The sequence below is a fragment of the Elgaria multicarinata genome, chromosome 7, assembly GCF_023053635.1.
Source record: "Elgaria multicarinata webbii isolate HBS135686 ecotype San Diego chromosome 7, rElgMul1.1.pri, whole genome shotgun sequence".
NCBI classification, from domain to species: Eukaryota; Metazoa; Chordata; class Lepidosauria; order Squamata; family Anguidae; genus Elgaria; species Elgaria multicarinata.
Window position 1 is genome coordinate 106,693,839 of NC_086177.1, and position 19,372 is coordinate 106,713,210.

General features: G+C 45.8%; 1 protein-coding gene across 1 annotated transcript in view; it reads right to left on the minus strand.

Moving 5' to 3' along the window:
* Positions 1 to 19,372, minus strand: part of FAM135B (family with sequence similarity 135 member B) — a 194,087-nt gene that overhangs the window by 74,727 nt on the left and 99,988 nt on the right. Inside the window, exon 3 of the mRNA XM_063131171.1 lies at positions 19,202 to 19,281. Coding sequence (XP_062987241.1) covers positions 19,202 to 19,281 — 80 coding nt within the window. The remainder of the gene's footprint in view (positions 1 to 19,201; positions 19,282 to 19,372) is intronic.

Consider the following 19,372-nt stretch of genomic DNA (forward strand, 5'->3'; position numbering starts at 1 on the left):
AAGCACACTGAGGGAGCTTTGCTGAGGAGCCTTAGAAACCTGTCCCTGTCCCTGCATACCCCTAAATGTTAATTTGGGAATGCTGACATTGCTGGTTTTACGTTTACCCATAGTCTTTGTTTTGTTTAATCTTAAATTCTTTCTCTCCCAAACATGAAGAATTCTGCTGATGTTGGTACATTCTTAACAAAAGGGTGAACCTATGGAAAGGAGGACAGGGCTCCTGTATCTTTAACAGCTCTAGAGAAAAGGAAATTTCAGCAGGTGTCATTGGTATGCATGCAGCACCTGGTGAAATGCCCTCTTCATCACAACAGTAAAAGCTGCAGGAGCACTGCCCTCTTGACCAGATTCTGCAGCTTTAACTGCTGTGATGAAGAGGGAATTTCACCAGGTGCTGCATGCATACCAATGACACCTGCTGAAATTCCCCTTTCTATACAACTATTAACGATACAAGAATCCTGTCCTCCTTTCCATATGGTCACTCTAGTATTTTCTTTTCTTGCTGCGCAAACACTGTCATGTCCACTGGTCAAATTTAGGATGGGGCTGCATGTTATGCCCAACATGGAACTTCCACCAAAACTGGTGAAATTCCATCACAACAGTTAAAGCTGAAGGAGCTATACTAGAGTGACCAGATACAAAAGAGGACAGGGCTCCTGCAGCTTTAACTGTTGTGATGAAGAGGGATTTTCACCAGGCGCAGCATGCATACAAATGATAGCTACTGAAATCCCCTTTTCTATGCAACTGTTAAAGATACAGGAGCCCTGTCCTCCTTTTCATATGTTCAGCCAAAATTCTCACCCATTTGCCCAAGCTAAATTCAATAGCTACAGCTATTCCCAGCATGGCAAAGTCTACAATGCACCTTTTAATGTGTTTTATTACTGTAAGCCGCCTTGTGAGGGCTTCTGCCCTGAAAGGCAGCCAAAAATGTTTTAAATAAAAATAAATTATAAATACCTGCCGGCCATATAGTTATTAAAGATGAGAAGCCTGCCAGAAAAAAAGAGGTGGCAACCCAAATTAAGCACAAATGTGATTGAATACACAGGGATTCAATGCCAGGTGTTTAAGAAAAAAACACTCAGAGTCCTGAGCCTCGATGGTTGAATCTGTCACATTGATTAAAACACATTGATTAAAAAATAAATCAATCTTAGCTTTCCTCCCCTCCCAAATAGCGCAATGTTGGTAAATTGTTTTCAAACCCAAATTGAAAGATCCCTAATGTTAAGACACTTATTTCAAACTGTTACGTATGGCAGGATGTTGTGGGACATTTCTCCCCAACTTCCAGAGGGGTAACCATGACCATCTGCTACATTAAAACAACAAGGTGTCTTGAGGAATCTTAAAGATGAACTCCATTTATGCAGCATAAGCTTTCATGGGCTAGAGTCCATGAAATGTTTCCGATTAAAACACCCCAAATATATCACACCACAATGCATCTCTGATGAAGTGGACTTCAGCCCACAACTGTGCATGCTGTCATAAATCTGCTAGCCTTTAAGGTACCACAAGACTCTTTGTCGTTTGCGTGTGTGTGTTTCCAGAACATCTTTAAGAACAAACCCCCTCTATACTATACATCAGTGCAGGAAATGTGATAACAAAATAAACTAGGAGGCTGCTTTCTTTTTCCCCCTAGTCAATTTCAGCAAGGTTTTTTGATCAGTGTCCTAGGTAATTAAAATAAGTTGCCCTTGACCAGAAGTCGCTAGGTGAAAGCATTGGCATTGTATGAGATGCTTCTTCTGTGTGCTAATTCCAAACGAACATTCCCAAAACAAGGGCTGCAAGATCAAGGCAAAGCTTGTTGCAAGTTAATTAATCGCTGAATTAATTCATAAGCCTCGGCTTCAACAGAGTTTGGAGACCTAATGTCTTGCAGAAATCTCGCAAGACAGTAGCTCTTCGCATTCGACTTACTTGCCACATTAATTCTAACTCTGCCACATTTAGTAGATTAATCAGACCCATTAATTTAAACCCATGAATTGATGAAAATGGTATCCCTGGTTAATCTGGGCAGCATTCTTTTTTATTTCCATTTAAAACAAAAATACAATGAATTACAACACTCCCCCTAGTACATGCACAGAGACAGTTGTTATTTCAGGCCATAGCTACACGGGGCTTTATCCTGGGGTGATCCCCGGGATCGTCCCTGTTCGTCCACATGACACACAGGGGATCCCTGGATCAGGGAGGGATGACCTCTTCCCTGGGATCTCGCCCTCCCCTTTGGCCTTGGTTTTTCCATGGTTCCGGGCTGAGCCTGAGACCACAGAACATGTGGCCAGTTGCCGTGGGTTGACCCGGCTCCATGCGATTCCTCGTGAGGAGCCGTGAGCCATGCACGAGGTGCAGCGCTCCTCAGCAGTGTTGTGCCCATCGGGGGTAGAGTGGGGGGAGCGGGGAAAGTAATTTAAATTTAAAAAAACACTTACCTTATGCGCACGAGTGTTCATGCGCTGCTGGCGCTTTAATAATAATAAAATGGCGGGTGCAATGCCTCTCCTTCTGAGGTTGTCGCGCATTGCATGTAAACAGAGGAGGGATCTCACATTAAACACAATGCGAGATCTTCCCACCTCCGTCGCGGGCTAACAGGTAGGTCTAGCTGAGACCTCAGAAGAGGAATTCCCCACGTCTTTTCCACATAGGAGAGAGTGGGGTCTTTGCTAGTCCTACCTGGTAATCTGTGCGGGAGGAGGGGTGAGCCCACGGTGCAGCTACCGCAGGCTGTCGCTCCAATCCATACGTCAGAAGCGATGGGCTAAAGAAAAGCCCCATCGCATCCGCCATTTTTTTTTAATTAAAGGGCCGGATGCGCACGAATGCTTGTGTGCTTAGGTAAGTATTTTTTTTAAAAAAAAAATCATTCTCCCTGATGGCCGCAGCACCTGTGGAGTGCTGCTCCCCGTCCACCACTTTTCCTGGCTACTTGCAAGTAATTGTGATAGCTGGGAAAAGCGGAAGAGTGGCCTACACACCACGGTCTTGGGCTCAGCCCGAGACCACGGGAAATACGGGGCTAAAAGTGGTGCCCGTTAACCCGGGGCCAGGGAGGGTTACCCCTGCCTGAGCCCGGGATCCCCTGTGCATCATCTGGACGCACAGGGGCAAGCCCGGGGTTCACCCCGGGATAACCCATGGTCTAGCAAAGGCCCATATCTTTTGAGATGGCACTGAAATGTACATTGTCAGCATTATCTTCATGTTCTTTTTAAGGGAATATAGCTTGATAATGTTGAATATAAAAAGAACTAAAACAGTATGCTCTTCCCCCTTTAAAATATATATCATTATTCATACAATCATTTGATTGATTCTTTAAACAATTCACTGATTAAAATAAAATCACATCCCTAAGTGGCTGAAGTTTCTTTAACCAGCTGCCAGACCTAGTAAATTCTTCAGCATGAATTCCCAAGTACCACCAGATCTAATTTCTTGCCTTGAGTTTGTAAGTTGATAGGTTTTCGCATGTAAATTTAGACAAATATTGCTAAACTTGAGCTGATCACAGCAAACATCTTGCAAGCACGATGTTTCTTGCCTGTTTTCCTAGCTAAGCAGGAGGTGGGTCAATAGGCCAACAAAGAAATCATAGATTTAGTAGAATTTTGTGTGTCTCCCTGTTCCTTTCCAGGAGTCCTGAAAAGAAAAATGCCCTGGTGTAACGTGTCCCATATTAATTAATTGGAAGGGAGCTGTTAATCATAAATCAGCTTTCCCTAATGTGGTATTCTCCAGATGTTTCATACAACAACACCCACCAGTCCCAACCAGCAATGCCAAGGTTTGGGGATAATGGGAAACGTAGTCCAAAACCTCTAAGGGTGCCTTCAGTGAGCATACAATGATGTGCTGAGCTCCACTGCTGGATACTCCAAAATTGTCTAGGGCTGAGGTTTGGCCCTACATCAAATGAAAGTGCTGGACCTTCCCCTCCACTAGACCCCATCAAAGGACATACCTGCCAACCCCCTCCTAGGTAACAATGATTTCGTTAAAGAAGAAGTGGCACTCTTACAAGTAATACCATCACATCCTAATGCATCCCACATTTCCAGAAATCAGATGGGTGGGCAGGGATCAGTGTTCTCCTCCTCCACATCTGCTTTTTCTAAGCACATGAAGAACATCAACATCCCTTTTTCTCAAAAGTCATGGATGATGTGTAAATTAGCAAGGTTGATTTACATTAAGAATCTGGCAAGTCATACAGGAAATGAGAATAGGAAAATACAAGGGAATGAAAACACACGTCGTCGTCATCCCCCCGCCTCCCAGCGCGCATTTCTTCCACTTGCTATTCCTTTCTGCAGCAAATGTGCTCATTTTTAAGCATGGGGGACTTCCTGAAATTCTTCCCCCCTACCCCCGGCCATGACTAAAAACCAATATGACGATGTTGCTGCATCCATGTTACAGGTGCTCCCCCCCCCCCGCTTCTTCTAAGATTGTCATATAAAATGTTACTTGAAGAGCGGCTGCTGTGAATGCCTTTTACTCAAATATAACCAGACACTCCAATTGCAGGATCAGAAACGCTCCAGTTACAAAACCAGCAGAGAGTCTCATGGCACCTTAAAAACTGAAACATTGGTTATGACACAAGCTTTGATGAAAGTGGACTATGGTCCACGAAAGCTTATGCTATAATCCGGGTGCAGCCCTGTGCGGAGGGCCTTAGACCTGCAAACACGGAGGTTTACAGCCAGGGCCGGGCAAAGCTGGTGATAGGCCCGGGTCAGATGGGAAATGTAGGCCCCATTTCAAACTGCTCATTAAGTATTTTTTAATCAGTTCTAAATACATATGAACTAGAACGATTTATTAAAAAAATGGTAATGGCAAGCACTTGAATTCAAGATGTATGTAAGACATCACTTCTTCACATTCAGAAATGCTTTGCGTGCTTTTCTTTGGGCAAATTCATCAACGACAACAAAATCAAGCAACTTTGCCTTGCCAATGTTGATGTTCAAAACTGCCAATCCATTCAAACGTTCTTGTACCATTGAGTAGGACCCCTCAAAATTGTAGACCCATGCCAACTGGCCCCTCTGCCCAGCCCCTGCCCAGCCCTGTTTACAGCCATCTGATGCAGAGCAGGAGAAGCAGCAGAGACAATCACCTTCGTGCTCCTCCAACTGCATTTTAGCTAGATGGGCTTTTTTGTTTGTCTAGCTGGAGCTCTGTGGAGCGGAAGGGAAGGAAGGCAGGCCCCTGAAGAGGCTTTGGGTAACAGTTCCCTCCCATCCACCAGCATGCCCCCTTTCCCTCCTCTTCAAGGTTGCCTTTGCAACCTTGGAAAGGTGGTTGGCACAGTTCTCTCTGCACTGGCTGTGAGGGGGTGGGGGCAGAAGATGAGAGCTTGGATCCAGGAATCTGGACTATCTTATGTTCCCCTCCACCACCACAACTCTGTCTAGGTCCATAGGATTGTTGCAAGGGGAAGGATAAGTTCCAGAAATAAAACATGGACACCAGAGCTTGGGGTAAATTAGGGCCTCTTTATTTATACATGGATATGCTACCCTCCATGGATCTGAGCATGAACACGCAGGAATCTATTTGTTTATCTGCGGTCGAACCGTTCCGCTGGAAACAGGGGGTCGGTTTTCCTGGTCCCCTTTCCAGCTACACTTAAATGTTTGGTGAGACCAACTCCACTCTGGCTGCATAGCTGAGTAGATGAGACAAGAAGGTCCCCAAAGGCAAACCATATCCTGACACAAAAGCTGCAAAGCCCTCGAGGAGCAGGACCTCTGATTTGCCAATCACCATAAAGGTGCCCGAGTGCTCACCCTCCCTACCCTGATTTCTCCAAATTCCCGCACAACCCTGCCTTTTAATAATCAACCTATTTATCCTCCATTCTAAGATAGAAACCAGTATGGAGTAGGCAAAAACCTGAACATTCCTAGATGACAGGGAAAATTCCTACTCAGCCCCTCTTGCAAAAGAGGCAAATGGGTTTGATTCCCATATTAGTACATGGGGAGGGAGGGTGGGGGCGAAACTGAAAGAGGCCATAGAACACCAAGGGTGAGCCTTTTATAGCCTTGGCTCCACCCCTGCCTCACGAGGGAGTACATGTGCCTGGCACCTGTACTAGTTTCTTTTCTTTTCTGGCTCTCCTTCCATCGCAACAACTGACCCCCCTCCCAAGCCATTCCAGCTGGGCAGCCATTGGGGTTCCCTAAATGCTTTAGTCTTCAAGGTGCCACCCATTGTTGCTTAGGGTTCCCTATGAACCGACCTACTTCACATTTCATGAACTGATACGCAAATCAGAACGCCATTATTGTTCAGCTTTCACAATCCTCCTAGTTTTGCAAGGCAATTCTCTCAGTGAAAAATGAATACCTTTAAATGTTTACATTAGGGGAAATGGCATACAAAATAGTAGGGGTGTGCACAGACCCCCCAATCCGCTTCGTGGCCCGATCCTCTTCGTGTCGCTCCACCCGTCTCCCGCTCTGCTCCGCGGAGCGAGATCCCCCCTGCCCCCTTACTTGCATCCATCACGGGCTTCAGTTGAGGCCCCGGTTGAAGCCGGAAGAGGCTTCGGCCTTCACTTCCGCCTTCAACAGGGGCCTCAATTGAAGCCCACGACAGACGCAGGTAAGCATCCCTCCTCCCTGCTCCCTTACCTGGCGCTGCCGCCACCACTGCCGCATGGATGGCGGTGCCGGCAGCACCAGATGAGTTCCACTCCCCCCCACTTACCTGCAGGCAAAGCTCCGGATTGAGGCGATCCTCTTCGCCTCGATCCGCAGCCCCCCTGACTCTCTTCACCTCCACCATTTCCGGAGGCGAATTAGGCCGCCTCGCTCTTGCTTCTCTGAACCGAAGAGAAGCGAAGCACATCCCTACAAAATAGCATACATTCTAGGAAATAGAGCATAAAAAGTCAGGGGTGCAGAGCCTCAGGCCCAGGGGCAAAACCAGCCCACTTGATGCCCAAATCCACCCCACCTACCCCAATGTACCTAAACATCTACTTCCCCTGGCCTCAGCACTTTTCACTGGTCCCCAATCACTGGGCAGTTTTCCTGGATTTTGTGCATTTCTTCTAGGGGTGTGCATGGACCCCCCCGCTCTGCTTCTCTTCCAGATCCACGATTTGTGGATCGGGCCGCTCTGCCCCACCCCCGCTCTGCCTATGTCCGCTCCGCTCCGCTGTGAAGCTCCGGATCCGGATCGGAGCTCCGTTTTCCCCCCCATAGGCTTGCATTAAGCTAAAAAAGTATACATCTTTTTTTCTGTTAAAGTTAGAAACCTCAAGTTTGGCACCATGACACCTCATGGATGTATACACACGCACGCCAAGACTCAAGAAAATCCCATCATCCCCTGATTTTTGGGGAATGTATGAAAATCGGGCACCCCATTCACACCCTTCGATAGCTCCGTCAATTTGCACGTTAAAAACCTCAAACTCGCCACCATGATAGCTTATCCAGGGATACCCACGCACGCCCAGACTCAAGGCAGTTCCATCATCCCCTGATTTTTGGGGAATTTATGAAAATCGGGCACCCCATTCACACCCCTTTCCATAGCTCCGTCAATTTGCACTTTAGAAACCTCAAACTCGGCACCATGATAGCTTATCCAGGGATACACATGCACACCAAGGTACAAGCCGACGGTGACGGCGGCAGAGCCCGGTAAGGGACCAAGGGGGAGGGGGGCCTTACCTGCCTCAGACTTCCTGGTTGAACCACGGGCTCTATTGAAGAAGCCGACGGACCACGGACGGAGGCAGGGAAGGGAGAGGAGGGCGGGGGGGTTACCAGGCCCTGCCGCCGTCACTGCATGGGCGACAGCGACAGCAGCAGGGCCCGGTAAACCCCACTTACCTTTCCGGCGGAGCTCCGGATCGTGGCGAAGGATCCGCCTTCACCTCGATCCTCTTCGACATGCTCCGCCAGCCCCCCAATCCTCTTCGCCTCCACCTTAAGGGCAGGCGAAGCCCCCCGCTCCGCTTCTAATTCGCCGGTCCGATTAGAAGCGGAGCACATCCCTAATTTTTTCCCCATTCTAAAAATATGAAATACCACTCCTGAGGTTTAGCTACTAGCAGTAAAAGCTTTAAGATAGACTATGCTGATACTCAGAGTACATTGACCACACCCTTTTGCCTTTGGCACAGCCTACCACTAGAATATCCCCCTCCCTAAAAAAAAACTTCTCAAAAATAGAATTTGTCCCACAGGGTCAAACAGGTTCTGCGGCCCTGTATTCAGGACAAGTGCTTGCAGAAATACCAGGCAAAATTCGTTACAAACATGTATCCTGGGGTCATCCTTGCCTGCTCCCGGGATCCCGTGTGTGTCATTTACATGAACAGAGATGACCCCGGGACGATCCCGGGATAAACCTTAGGTCTAGCTATGGCCATGGTCACCCCAGCCTGATGGATCAGTGTTAGTGAGAGAATTTTGAATTGGACTTTCCCCCTCTTATATTTGACTGCATCCAATTCCAATAACCTTGAAAAATGAACTTTGGTTTATGAAACATAACAGAGATAAGTGACTACATTTATATTACTGACTTTCACATGAGGAAATTAATAGGAGTATCGTACTTTTCCATCTCCACATAATGGGATAGCGTTAGAGAAACAGTTACCTATAATTCTTTCCAATAGGCTAATTGGAAATGTCAAAAGGCAAGGTTGAGATGAAGGATTGATTATAGAGTAGTGCGACTTTAATCAGAAGTTATGCTTTCAGAAGAGAAAAAGATGAAACATTGAGTTTCTATTCATAAAGGAAGAAGGTTCCAGGATGACTTATACTTTAATCCTAAACACACATTACTTGGAACAAGCTTCCAGGATTTCCAAATTAGAGTATAGATTTCCAAATTAGCAATGCAATTTACAGAACAAGAACAAAAATGCATTCCCAAGAAATGTGTAAATTTGAAAAAACTGCACATGAATGAATGCTTTGAAACAAACACACTTTAAACAATGGGAGAAAATGCAGACATTTCCAAAATGCACACGATTGATGAATACATTTGGAAAATCTGATACAGACACAAGTTGGAATGATCTTTGAGCTTGACTTCAGCGCATTGCACTTCTCCATCCCTAAAATAGTCAATTCTAGGCTTTTAAATTCTTACCTGTAACATCCTCTAGATGATTAAGGTGAGTTTATTAAGCCCTTAAATCAAAGATATTATGGCATTCATCAGATGATGATGATGATGATGATAATAATAATAATAATAATAATAATAATAATAATAATAATAATAATAATTGTTTGTCCTTTCCCTTGCACTTTGGGACTACTGGTGGCAATTTGATGAATTAATGTTGGCAATTTGATAGAATTGAGAGTCTTGATTCTTCCCTGCTCCACTGAGCAATGAACAAAACAGACTTGTTGGAACAGTATTAAAGGAAAATTCAAACACATGTTTTGCAAAATGAAGAAAAGTGGTGCTCTTCATTGAGTTATATTTAACACAGAAGCTAGAAAAATGTAAGCCAGCATTAGAATAAAACTGAATCAAATTCCACGGGGTTTCCTTTCATGGAATGGAAGCAATCCAGACAAAGTTCAGGTACAGTATGCTTAAGTCTGCAACTATAGCCCTAATTGGAGGGACCAAAGGACCATGCTTGCTGGCCCCACCCCTCCATCACATCTACACCGCCTCATCCTGATACCCTCTAGATGTTGGATCCAGTTTAGAATCCTGTGTGAACAGGACTGGAGTGCTGCTGCCAGTCTGTGTAGAAAATCCTGAGCTTGATGGACCAGTGATCTGAGTCAGATGCCCTCCTGGGTACCCATATACAGAGTTATTTCAATCCTAGTTAGGCCCAGCATTAAGGGCAGGCATGGTTGGACACCTGCTGAGGACCCGTACCCCAGCAGAGGCCCACTGAAGAGAGACCCCTGATCAACAGGGTGTATGTATGTGTTGGTGGTACGTGTTCCGTCTATGCTTTGGGGGTGGGTAGAGAGTCTGTGTGTTTCTCTGTCTTCCGGTGACTTTTAAATGGTATTATATCTTCTGCCTCCTGAACTGCATGACGGAGGGTCCTCCAGAGTGGGTGGGTGCCACCACAGAGAAGGCCCACTGCCAAGGTTCTTCATGGCGGCATTCTGTTCATTTCAGAATGGCCAGCAGGACCTCCTCTGAGGATCATAACTGTCATGCATGTGCATACAAGAGAAGGCGGTCTGCTAGGTATCCTGGTCCCAAGTTGTTTATGTTGGATCCTGGAATAGATCCTGGTTATGTTTCCATGGATTTACTAATTGCTGAGGGGCTGGAGGAATCAGAAGACTCAGCAGAAAACTTAAAGGTCAACGTTGCACCTGGACATTGATGTCATGATTGAATAATTGGTAACCTGATTGTTTCAATTAAGGGATTGCAAGCAGTTGCATCACTGTACAGTTAGCCTATAAAAAGGAATGTATTCCCATGTACATGTATCAGAAATGATCACTCAGTAATGATCACTCTATCAGAGCTGTATTGACTAACCGTATGTAAGTATTTGTATTTGCGATTGCCATAACTAAATTATATTTTTATATGCCAGTAAAGGTTTGTTTAAACCTACTGAAAGTCTCAGTCTTAATCTGTGTCTGTGCTGACTTTGCTGGAAACCGCTGCAAAAACTCTGCTATATGGTTATTGGCCAGAAGCCCAGTCTGGCAATAACTAAATAAGGTTGTAAATATAAACCAACATATCCCAATAGTTTAGGGCTTTGTAGAATAATAACGTAACCTTCTATGTGGCTCTGTAGCTAACAGGCAGCCAGTGCAGTTCTTTTAACACTGGTTTTATGTGGGCAGAGCTAGGTGTCCTTGTGAGCACCCTAGCTGCTGTGTTCTACACTAGCTGCAGCTTCCAAACCACACACATGGGTAGCCCCACATAGATCGTGTTACAGTAGTCTAATTGTGAGGTTACCAGTGCATGAATGACCATGAGAAGGCTATCCCTATTCAGGAAGGGATAGCCAGTATCAACCAAAGTTGATCATGGGTGCTCCGGCCACTGAGTTCACCTGGGCCTCCAGTGACAAAGATGAGTTCAGAAGCACCCCCAAACTGTGGACCTGCTCCTTCGGAGGGAGTGCAACCCCATCCAGAACAGGCAAACACCACAATTCCCAGACCTGGGAACCACCAATCCACAAGGCCTCTGTCTTATCGATTCAGCTTCAGTTTGTTGGCTCTCATCCAAGCCATAACTGTATCCACTGGTTCAGAATATGCTCAGCCTCTCCCGATTCAGACATTAAAGAGAAATAGAGCTGGGTGTCATCAGCATACTGGTGACACATTGCCCCAAATCTCCTGATGACTGCTTCCAATGGCTTCATATAGATATTAAATAACATTGGGGAAAGGATGGTGCCCTAAGGCACCCCACAGTTCAACTGACATGGGGCAGAAGTGCATTCCCCCAGTGCTATTTTCTGGAAACAAACCCTGCAAGTATGAGCCGAAACACTATAAAACAGTGCCACCAACCCCCAACTCATGGAGGCGTTCCAGGAGAAGACCATGGTCAATGGTATCAAAAGCCACTGAGAGATCAAGGAGTAGTAACAAGGTCACACTCCCCTCTCCCTCTCCCAAAGAAGGTCATCCATCAGGGTGACCAAGGCCAATTCTGTCCCAAAACCAGTTCATCCAAGTACACCTGCAGCTGAGACGCCACCACTCTCTCGAGTACCTTGCTCAAAAAAGGGGTATTGGCGACTGGACGATAGTTATCATAACTCTCTGGGTCAAGGGAGGGTTATTTTCAGGAGTGGTCGCATCACTGCCTCCTTCAAGGCAGCAGGGACCACCCCATCATGCGTTCAGCTTTACTATTGCTCTCCAGACAGCCAAGGCAAAGCACATACCAGGTATGCTGAGGGTGGGGGTGGGTGAGAAACACATTTTTTATTTGTTAATACTTTAACAAATTCAACCTTCCTGAACCAGAATGCAGCTATATGGCAAGATTTGCCTTTCTTTCAAATTTTGCAAGCAGAAATAATAATAATAATAATAATAATAATAATAATAATAATAAGTGCTCTCACACCAATAGGAAATCGGGGAAGGGGGGAAATAGAAAAAAGAAGGCAAGTATGTATGTATGTATTTGTTTTATTTAGAATATTTATATACCACTCCCCATTCAAATGGTTTTGGAGTAGTGAACAACAAATCGAATAAACAGATTTATTTATTTTTAAAGTATCACTTGCGAAAGAGGCCTTGCTGCTTGGGCTATCAGTCACTGGCATCACTGCTGCTCTACCTCACTTAAGGGAAATGAGGGCAGGCATGTACTCAATACAAGGGAAAGAGAGAGCTTTAAAAGAAAGGAACAGGTGCAGGGGGAGGACTGATGGAAAACACAAAGAGGGAGACACTGCAAGGAGAAGGTAATGGAAGATTTGGATCAAAGGCTTTCCAAAGCAACCGGGGGAGCCGAGGTAACACTGGAAATGAGAGTGGTCTAGAGAAAGAACAAGTGTTTCAACTCATGCCGGCTTCAGGACCTTGGGGCTTCTCCTGAAAGGCACCCTCAAGGCTGAAAGAGATGCGATGTAAGGAATCAATAAATATACGTTTACCTGACAGCAGTTGCAGGAGCTGCAATTTTGATCAAAGCAAATGACGTCTTCCAGTGTCATTTTCCCCAATCTAAGGCCTTAGCTAGACCTACCTTTAAATCCACGCCAGACGAGGGGAGACCCCATGATGCAAGTATCGTGTGATGTCACCCTCGTCTACACGTCAGGCGCGATGAGCTCACGAGGAGAGCCGTCGTGTTCGTCATTTTTAAAAAATTTTTTAAAGAGGCCGGATGCGCACAGACACTCATGCGCTTGGGTAAGTGGATTTTTTTTTTTAAAAAAAATGTTTTCCCCTCTGCCCCCACCCTGCCCCGTAAGTAATTACGTGGAGCCAGGAAAAGCGGTAGAACGGGCTACACGTTTGCAGTCTCGGGCCCAGCCTGAGACCGTGGGAGATACCGGGCCAAAAGTGGTGCCCATTATCCCGGGACAATGGAGGGTTGATCCTTGCCTGATCCCAGGATCCCCTGTGCGTCATCTGGATGCACAGGGGTGATCCCAGGTATCAGCCCAGGATAACCCCTCATCTTGCTAAGGCCATAATCACCCTTTGGGAGCTACTATTAGCCCTGCTGGAGGCTTCAAAACAGGGACAATGCAGGTACCAATCACAGATTTCCTGTGTCGTGCCTGTTTTGGGCTACAGTGGTTCCTTCTTAGACCAGCAGAGGCAGTGAATGTGCACATTATAGGGAAGTAGAAAAGTCTCTGGTGCCCCTCATGACATCCAAGCAGGGCACTGGATGCGTGGACGCCACCAATCTGATGTCACACAGGTGCCAATCCCATAGGCCTGACCCTTGGATGCTTAAAGCAATAAATATCTTTAAAGCTGATGCTACCAATGAAATACAGGATTCATCAAAGAAATTGCAACTGTTCCAAGTCCAATCCATAGCAATTAAAACTATTGAAACACTTGTTAAGCAGAATCATAGAATCATAGAATAGCAGAGTTGGAAGGGGCCTACAAGGCCATCGAGTCCAACCCCCTGCTCAATGCAGGAATCCACCCGAAAGCATCCCTGACAGATGGTTGTCCAGCTGCCTCTTGAAGGCCTCTAGTGTGGGAGAGCCCACAACCTCCCGAGGTAACTGATTCCATTGTCGTACAAGCTGGGTTTAGAAAAGGCAGAGGAACTAGAGACCAAATTGCCAATATCCGCTGGATAATGGAGAAAGCCAGGGAGTTCCAGAAAAACATCTATTTCTGTTTTATTGACTATTCTAAAGCCTTTGACTGTGTGGATCACAACAAACTGTGACAAGTTCTTGGTGGTATGGGGATACCAAGTCATCTTGTCTGCCTCCTGAGGAATCTGTATAACGAACAAGTAGCAACAGTAAGAACAGACCACGGAACAACGGACTGGTTTTAGATTGGGAAAGGAGTATGGCAGGGTTGTATACTCTCACCTTACCTATTCGACTTGTATGCAAAACACATCATGTGACGTGCTGGGCTTGACAAATCCAAGGCTGGAGTTAAAATCACAGGAAGAAACATTAACAATCTCAGATATGCAGATGACACCACATTGATGGCTGAAAGCGAGGAGGAGCTGAGGAGCCTTTTGACAAAGGTGAAAGAAGAAAGTGCAAAAGCCGGGTTGCAGTTAAACCTCAAAAAAACCAAGATTATGGCAACCAGCTTGATAGATAACTGGCAAATAGAGGGAGAAAACGTGGAGGCAGTGACAGACTTTGTATTTCTGGGTGCAAAGATTACTGCAGACGCTGACTGCAGCCAAGAAATCAGAAGACGTTTACTTCTTGGGAGGAGAGCAATGACAAATCTTGATAAAATAGTTAAGAGCAGAGACACCACACTGACAACAAAGGTCTGCATAGTTAAAGCAATCGTATTGCCCGTAGTAACCTTTGGCTGCGAGAGCTGGACCATAAGGAAAGCTGAGTGAAGGAAGATAGATGCTTTTGAACTGTGGTGTTGGAGGAAAATTCTGAGAGTGCCTTGGACTGCAAGAAGATCCAACCAGTCCATACTCCAGGAAATAAAGCCAGACTGCTCACTTGAGGGAATGGTATTAAAGGCAAAACTGAAGTACTTTGGCCACATAATGAGAAGACAGGATACCCTGGAGAAGAGGCTGATGCTAGGGAAAGGGGCCGACCAAGGGTAAGATGGATGGATGATATTCTGGAGGTGACAGACTTGACCTTGGGGGAGCTAGGGGTGGCGACAGCTGACAGAAAGCTCTGGCGTGGGCTGGTCCTTGAAGTCACGAAGAGTCGGAAGCGACTGAACGAATAAACAACAACAACTGCTCTAACAGTCAGGAAGTTTTTCCTGATGTCCAGCTGGAATCTGGCTTCCTTTAACTGGAGCCCGTTATTCCATGTCCTGCACTCTGGGAGGACCGAGAAGAGATCCTGGCCTTCCTCTGTGTGACAACCTTTTAAGTATTTGAAGAGTGCTATCATGTCTCCCCTCAATCTTCTCTTCTCCAGGTTAAACATGCCCAGTTCTTTCAGTCTCTCTTCATAGGGCTTTGTTTCCAGACTCCTGATCATCCTGGTTGCCCTCCTCTGAACACGCTCCAGCTTGTCTGCATCCTTCTTGAATTGTGGAGCCCAGAAAAGGACACAATACTCTAGATGAGGCCTAACCAGTACTGAAGAAGAACCCTGCTGGATCAGACCAAAGGACTATCTTGTTCAATATTCTACCCCCACATCGGCCAACCAGTTGCTTATGGGAAGCACACAAGCAGGACATGAGCACCACCCTATTGGTATCCAGAGGCATATCATTTCTGATGATACAAAGTGAGTCCTTAGCTAGACCTAAGGTTTATCCTGGGATTGTCCCGGGGTCATCCCTGTTCATGTAAATGACACACAGGATATCCCAGGAGCAGGCAGGGATGATCCCAGGATAAACCTTAGGGCTAGCTAAGGCCTGAAACCCATCATTAAAAAAAAGATATATAATAGAACTGTGCACAAATGATCTCTCAAAATTCTCCGCCCTGTTTGTGTTCAGAGAAATGGCGGCGGTGGTGCGGGGGAAGAACAATTTCACCAAAATTCTCCAGGGGGGGGAGAGAAATTGCACGACTGTTTCTTATTTCTTATTAATTTATTTATCACATTTTTATATGGCCCAATAGCTGAGGCTCTCTGGGCAGTGCAGCATTAAAACCATAACATGCAGGAATGAAGAAGGAAAGGAACTTCTCGTGCAAGCACCGAGTCATTACTCACTCTTGGAGGGACGTCAGCTTTAGCTGACGTTTTCTTGGCAGGCCTTATAGCGGGGTGGTTTGCCATTGCCTTCCCCAGCCATTATTACCTTTCCTCCAGCTAACTGGGTACTCATTTTACCGACCTTGGGAGGATGGAAGGCTGAGTCGACCTGAGCTGGCTGCCTGAAACCAGCTTCTGCTGGGATCGAACTCAGGCCGTGGGGAGAGTTTCAGCTGCAGAAACTGCTGCTTTACCGCTCTGCACCGCACGAGGCTCATTTAACATGCAACCAGTAGCCAAATAAATTTAAAATGTTAAAAGTTAAAAACAATTCATATAAAATCTAATAAGTGACAGGCCAGCCTGTGTGAAAAGATATGTTTTCAGGAGGCGTTTAAAGGATGTTACATTTCCCCCCTTCCCAACCGCACAAGGGAGGGTTTTCCAGATGGTGGGTGCCGCTACAGGTAGGGCTCACCAATGGTTTGTTGGTTTATTGTTGTGCTGTTACTAGACCTCCTTCTGCACCCTTCAGTGCTGTGAAGGGGGCAGTGTTGTGTTGAGCTCATGGGGAAAAGTGGAGTTAGTGCTGTGCCAAAATCTGTCCTCAAATTCCCTCAGTTATTTTCCCCCTCATGGAAGAGGCTTCAATGTTCTGCCTCATTCTCGGGGCATTTTATAATTTATTTTTGTGGTGTTACTGAGCGCATCACCGCAAGGTGAGACATGCGTCCCCCTTTCTAATATATGTCTCTCCATTGCTCTGCAGTCTCCCACCCCGCATGTGTTTTCCTGGTCAGAAAAAAGCCCTACGGGAGGAATTAACTCATGTTGTCTTCCACTTGATTTACTTGAAGTACAAGAAGCCAAGGAGGCTACAGGCTGCCAGAGAGATGACTATACAATGAAAGACAGGAGACTCACACACACTCCTCAGCCATCTCATAAATAATAATAATAATAATAATAATAATAATAATAATAATAATATATTAGTTATCTGCCTCTCCCTCTGGATCAAGGTGGGGTACAACACAAATAAAAACACCATAAAATACATACAACTAATTCAAACGTTTAAAACCAGTGCATCATTAAAAGCAGCACACCATTAAAAAAAGGCATCTTAAAATTCAACTGGGTAGGCCTGCCGGAAGAGATCAGTCTTTATGGCTTTCTTAAATTCTGGAAGACTGTTAAGTTGACGAATCTCTCCCAGCAAGCCATTCCACAAACTGGGAGCGGCAGCAGAAAATGTTCTCTGGAAAATAGTTGTCAGCCTTGTTTTTGTTGGCTGGACTAAATTCTTCCCAGAGGACCTGAGTGTGTGGGAGAAGTCGATCCCGCAAGTAGCCTGGACCCAAACCATGTAGGGCTTTAAAGGTGATAAACAACACTGTATACTTCACCCAGAAACTAATTGGCAGCCAATGAAGAGATTTTAAGACTGGTGTAATGTGGTCACCCCTAGGTTTACAAGTGACCAGCCTGGCTGCCATATTTTGAACTAGTTGAAGTTTCCAGACTAGGCACAAAGGTAGCCCTATGTGGAGCGCATTGCAGAAGTCGAGCCTCGAAGTTACCAGTGCGTGCACTACCGTCTTTAGGTCTTCCGACTCTTGGAATCAGCTGAAGTAAGGTAGGCACAAAATACCTGAACCCAGCCCATGGTAATATCTCTGAACTTTTCTTCTCCTTTGAATTTCTTTTCAAAAGCAAATTTATTTTCTCTCAAACCGAATAATGGTCAAAAACAACGTGGAAGAAATTTTCAGCACAGCACTCATCTATCATTCTGTGAAATTGCTGAACTATATGTCGAATATGACCATAAAATAAACCTCTTCACTTGAAGCCATTAATACCATAATGTGCGGTTGCACAGTAGAGTTGGTTGGCATTGGATTCAGCACAAACAAAAGGAGGGTTTTTTTTCATGCCATGCAAAATTAGCAAACACAATTTATTGACATTGGAGGCTGTGATAACTAGGAGCACAGATGGCTTTAAAAACAGGGCCACACATGAGTGGCTATTTTGCCATGTGAATATGTTCAGGCCTAACACATGCATTAAATTAGGGCTATGCACTGCCTCGGATCCGAACCCTGAATCCGAAGCAGATCGGGGTGATTTGGACCTTCCTGAACCGGATCCGAGGAGGTTCGGGTGAAGTCCAAGGTGGCCCAAAGCCAATTGGCTCTGAAGTTTCAGGACGCTTTGGTGCTTAAGAGGTACCCCAGGCCCCCACCACGCGGCCTACTTCTGGTCTTATTCGTTGGTGGCAGTGGAAGCTGCCGGATGCAAGGGCAGCAGCGGTGGCGGATAGCAGGAGCAGGTAAGTGGGGAAGGGGGAGGGGGTAGGGTGACCATATGAAAAGGAGGACAGGGCTCCTGTATCTTTAACAGTTGTATTGAAAAGGGAATTTCAGCAGGTGTCATTTGTATATATGGAGAACCTGGGGAAATTTCCTCTTCATCACAGCAGTTAAAGCTGCAGGTGCCCTGCCCTCTTTTAAATCTGGTCACAGTATAGCTGCAGTATAGCTCCTGCAGCTTTAACTGTTGTGATGAAGAAGAAATTTCACCAGGTGAGACATGCATACAAATGATACCTGCTGAAATTCCCTTTTCTATGCAACTGTTAAAGATACAGGAGCCCTGTCCTCCTTTTCATATGGTCACCCTAGGAGGGGGGCTTACCTGGAGTGTCCACCATCTGCACTGGCTAATGGCGGAGGCACCAGGTAAGTGGGTAGAGTGTTCTGGGTGCTGGCTGGGCAGCCCGGCTGTGCAGCTGGCACCCAAAAATCTCCAAGACTCCTCAGAGGGCCCGAATTTCGCCTCGGCTTCGGTGCCGATGCGGATCAGGAACTCCCGAGGCAGCCCCGAGGCAGATTTGGGCTGCTTTGGGGGCTTTGGATCTGCCTCCAAGGTGGATCTGGGGGGTCCCTGCACAGGCCTACATTAAATCTGTATCAAGCAGTTATGCCTTCTTCTTTTTCCATTTTTATTCTAGAGTAGGTGCAGGGGGTCAATTCAAACATTTAGGACTTTAAAGTCATTCTCAGCACTTCAAAATGGGGCCCAGAAATGAATACTTCACCACCGTTATAACTGGTACACTTTTGTAGATTCTACACACTTCAAAGCAGACACAGTGCGATTCCTGAATTGTGGATGATTTCAGATGTCTCTGTGTTACAAGGCAAACTTTCCAGCTTACCCTCCTCAGATTCAGGATCTCTCTCTCTCTCAAACCAAGTTAAACTTACCTCAGTTCAAGTAATTTCTCCCTCCACATTTTCTCTTTCTTTCTCTCTGTCTCACCTGTTTGTTCCAAGATAGTTGCCAACAATCGATGTGGGATCCTGGATGGGACTTTCAAACTTGCATGCACCAAGTAATACCTACGGAAAGAAGGTTTTGTGGAGGTGGGGGAGAGAACAGTATTATAGCAACTGTTGTTCTTAGTGAGAGTAAATGAAAAGTCAACACATT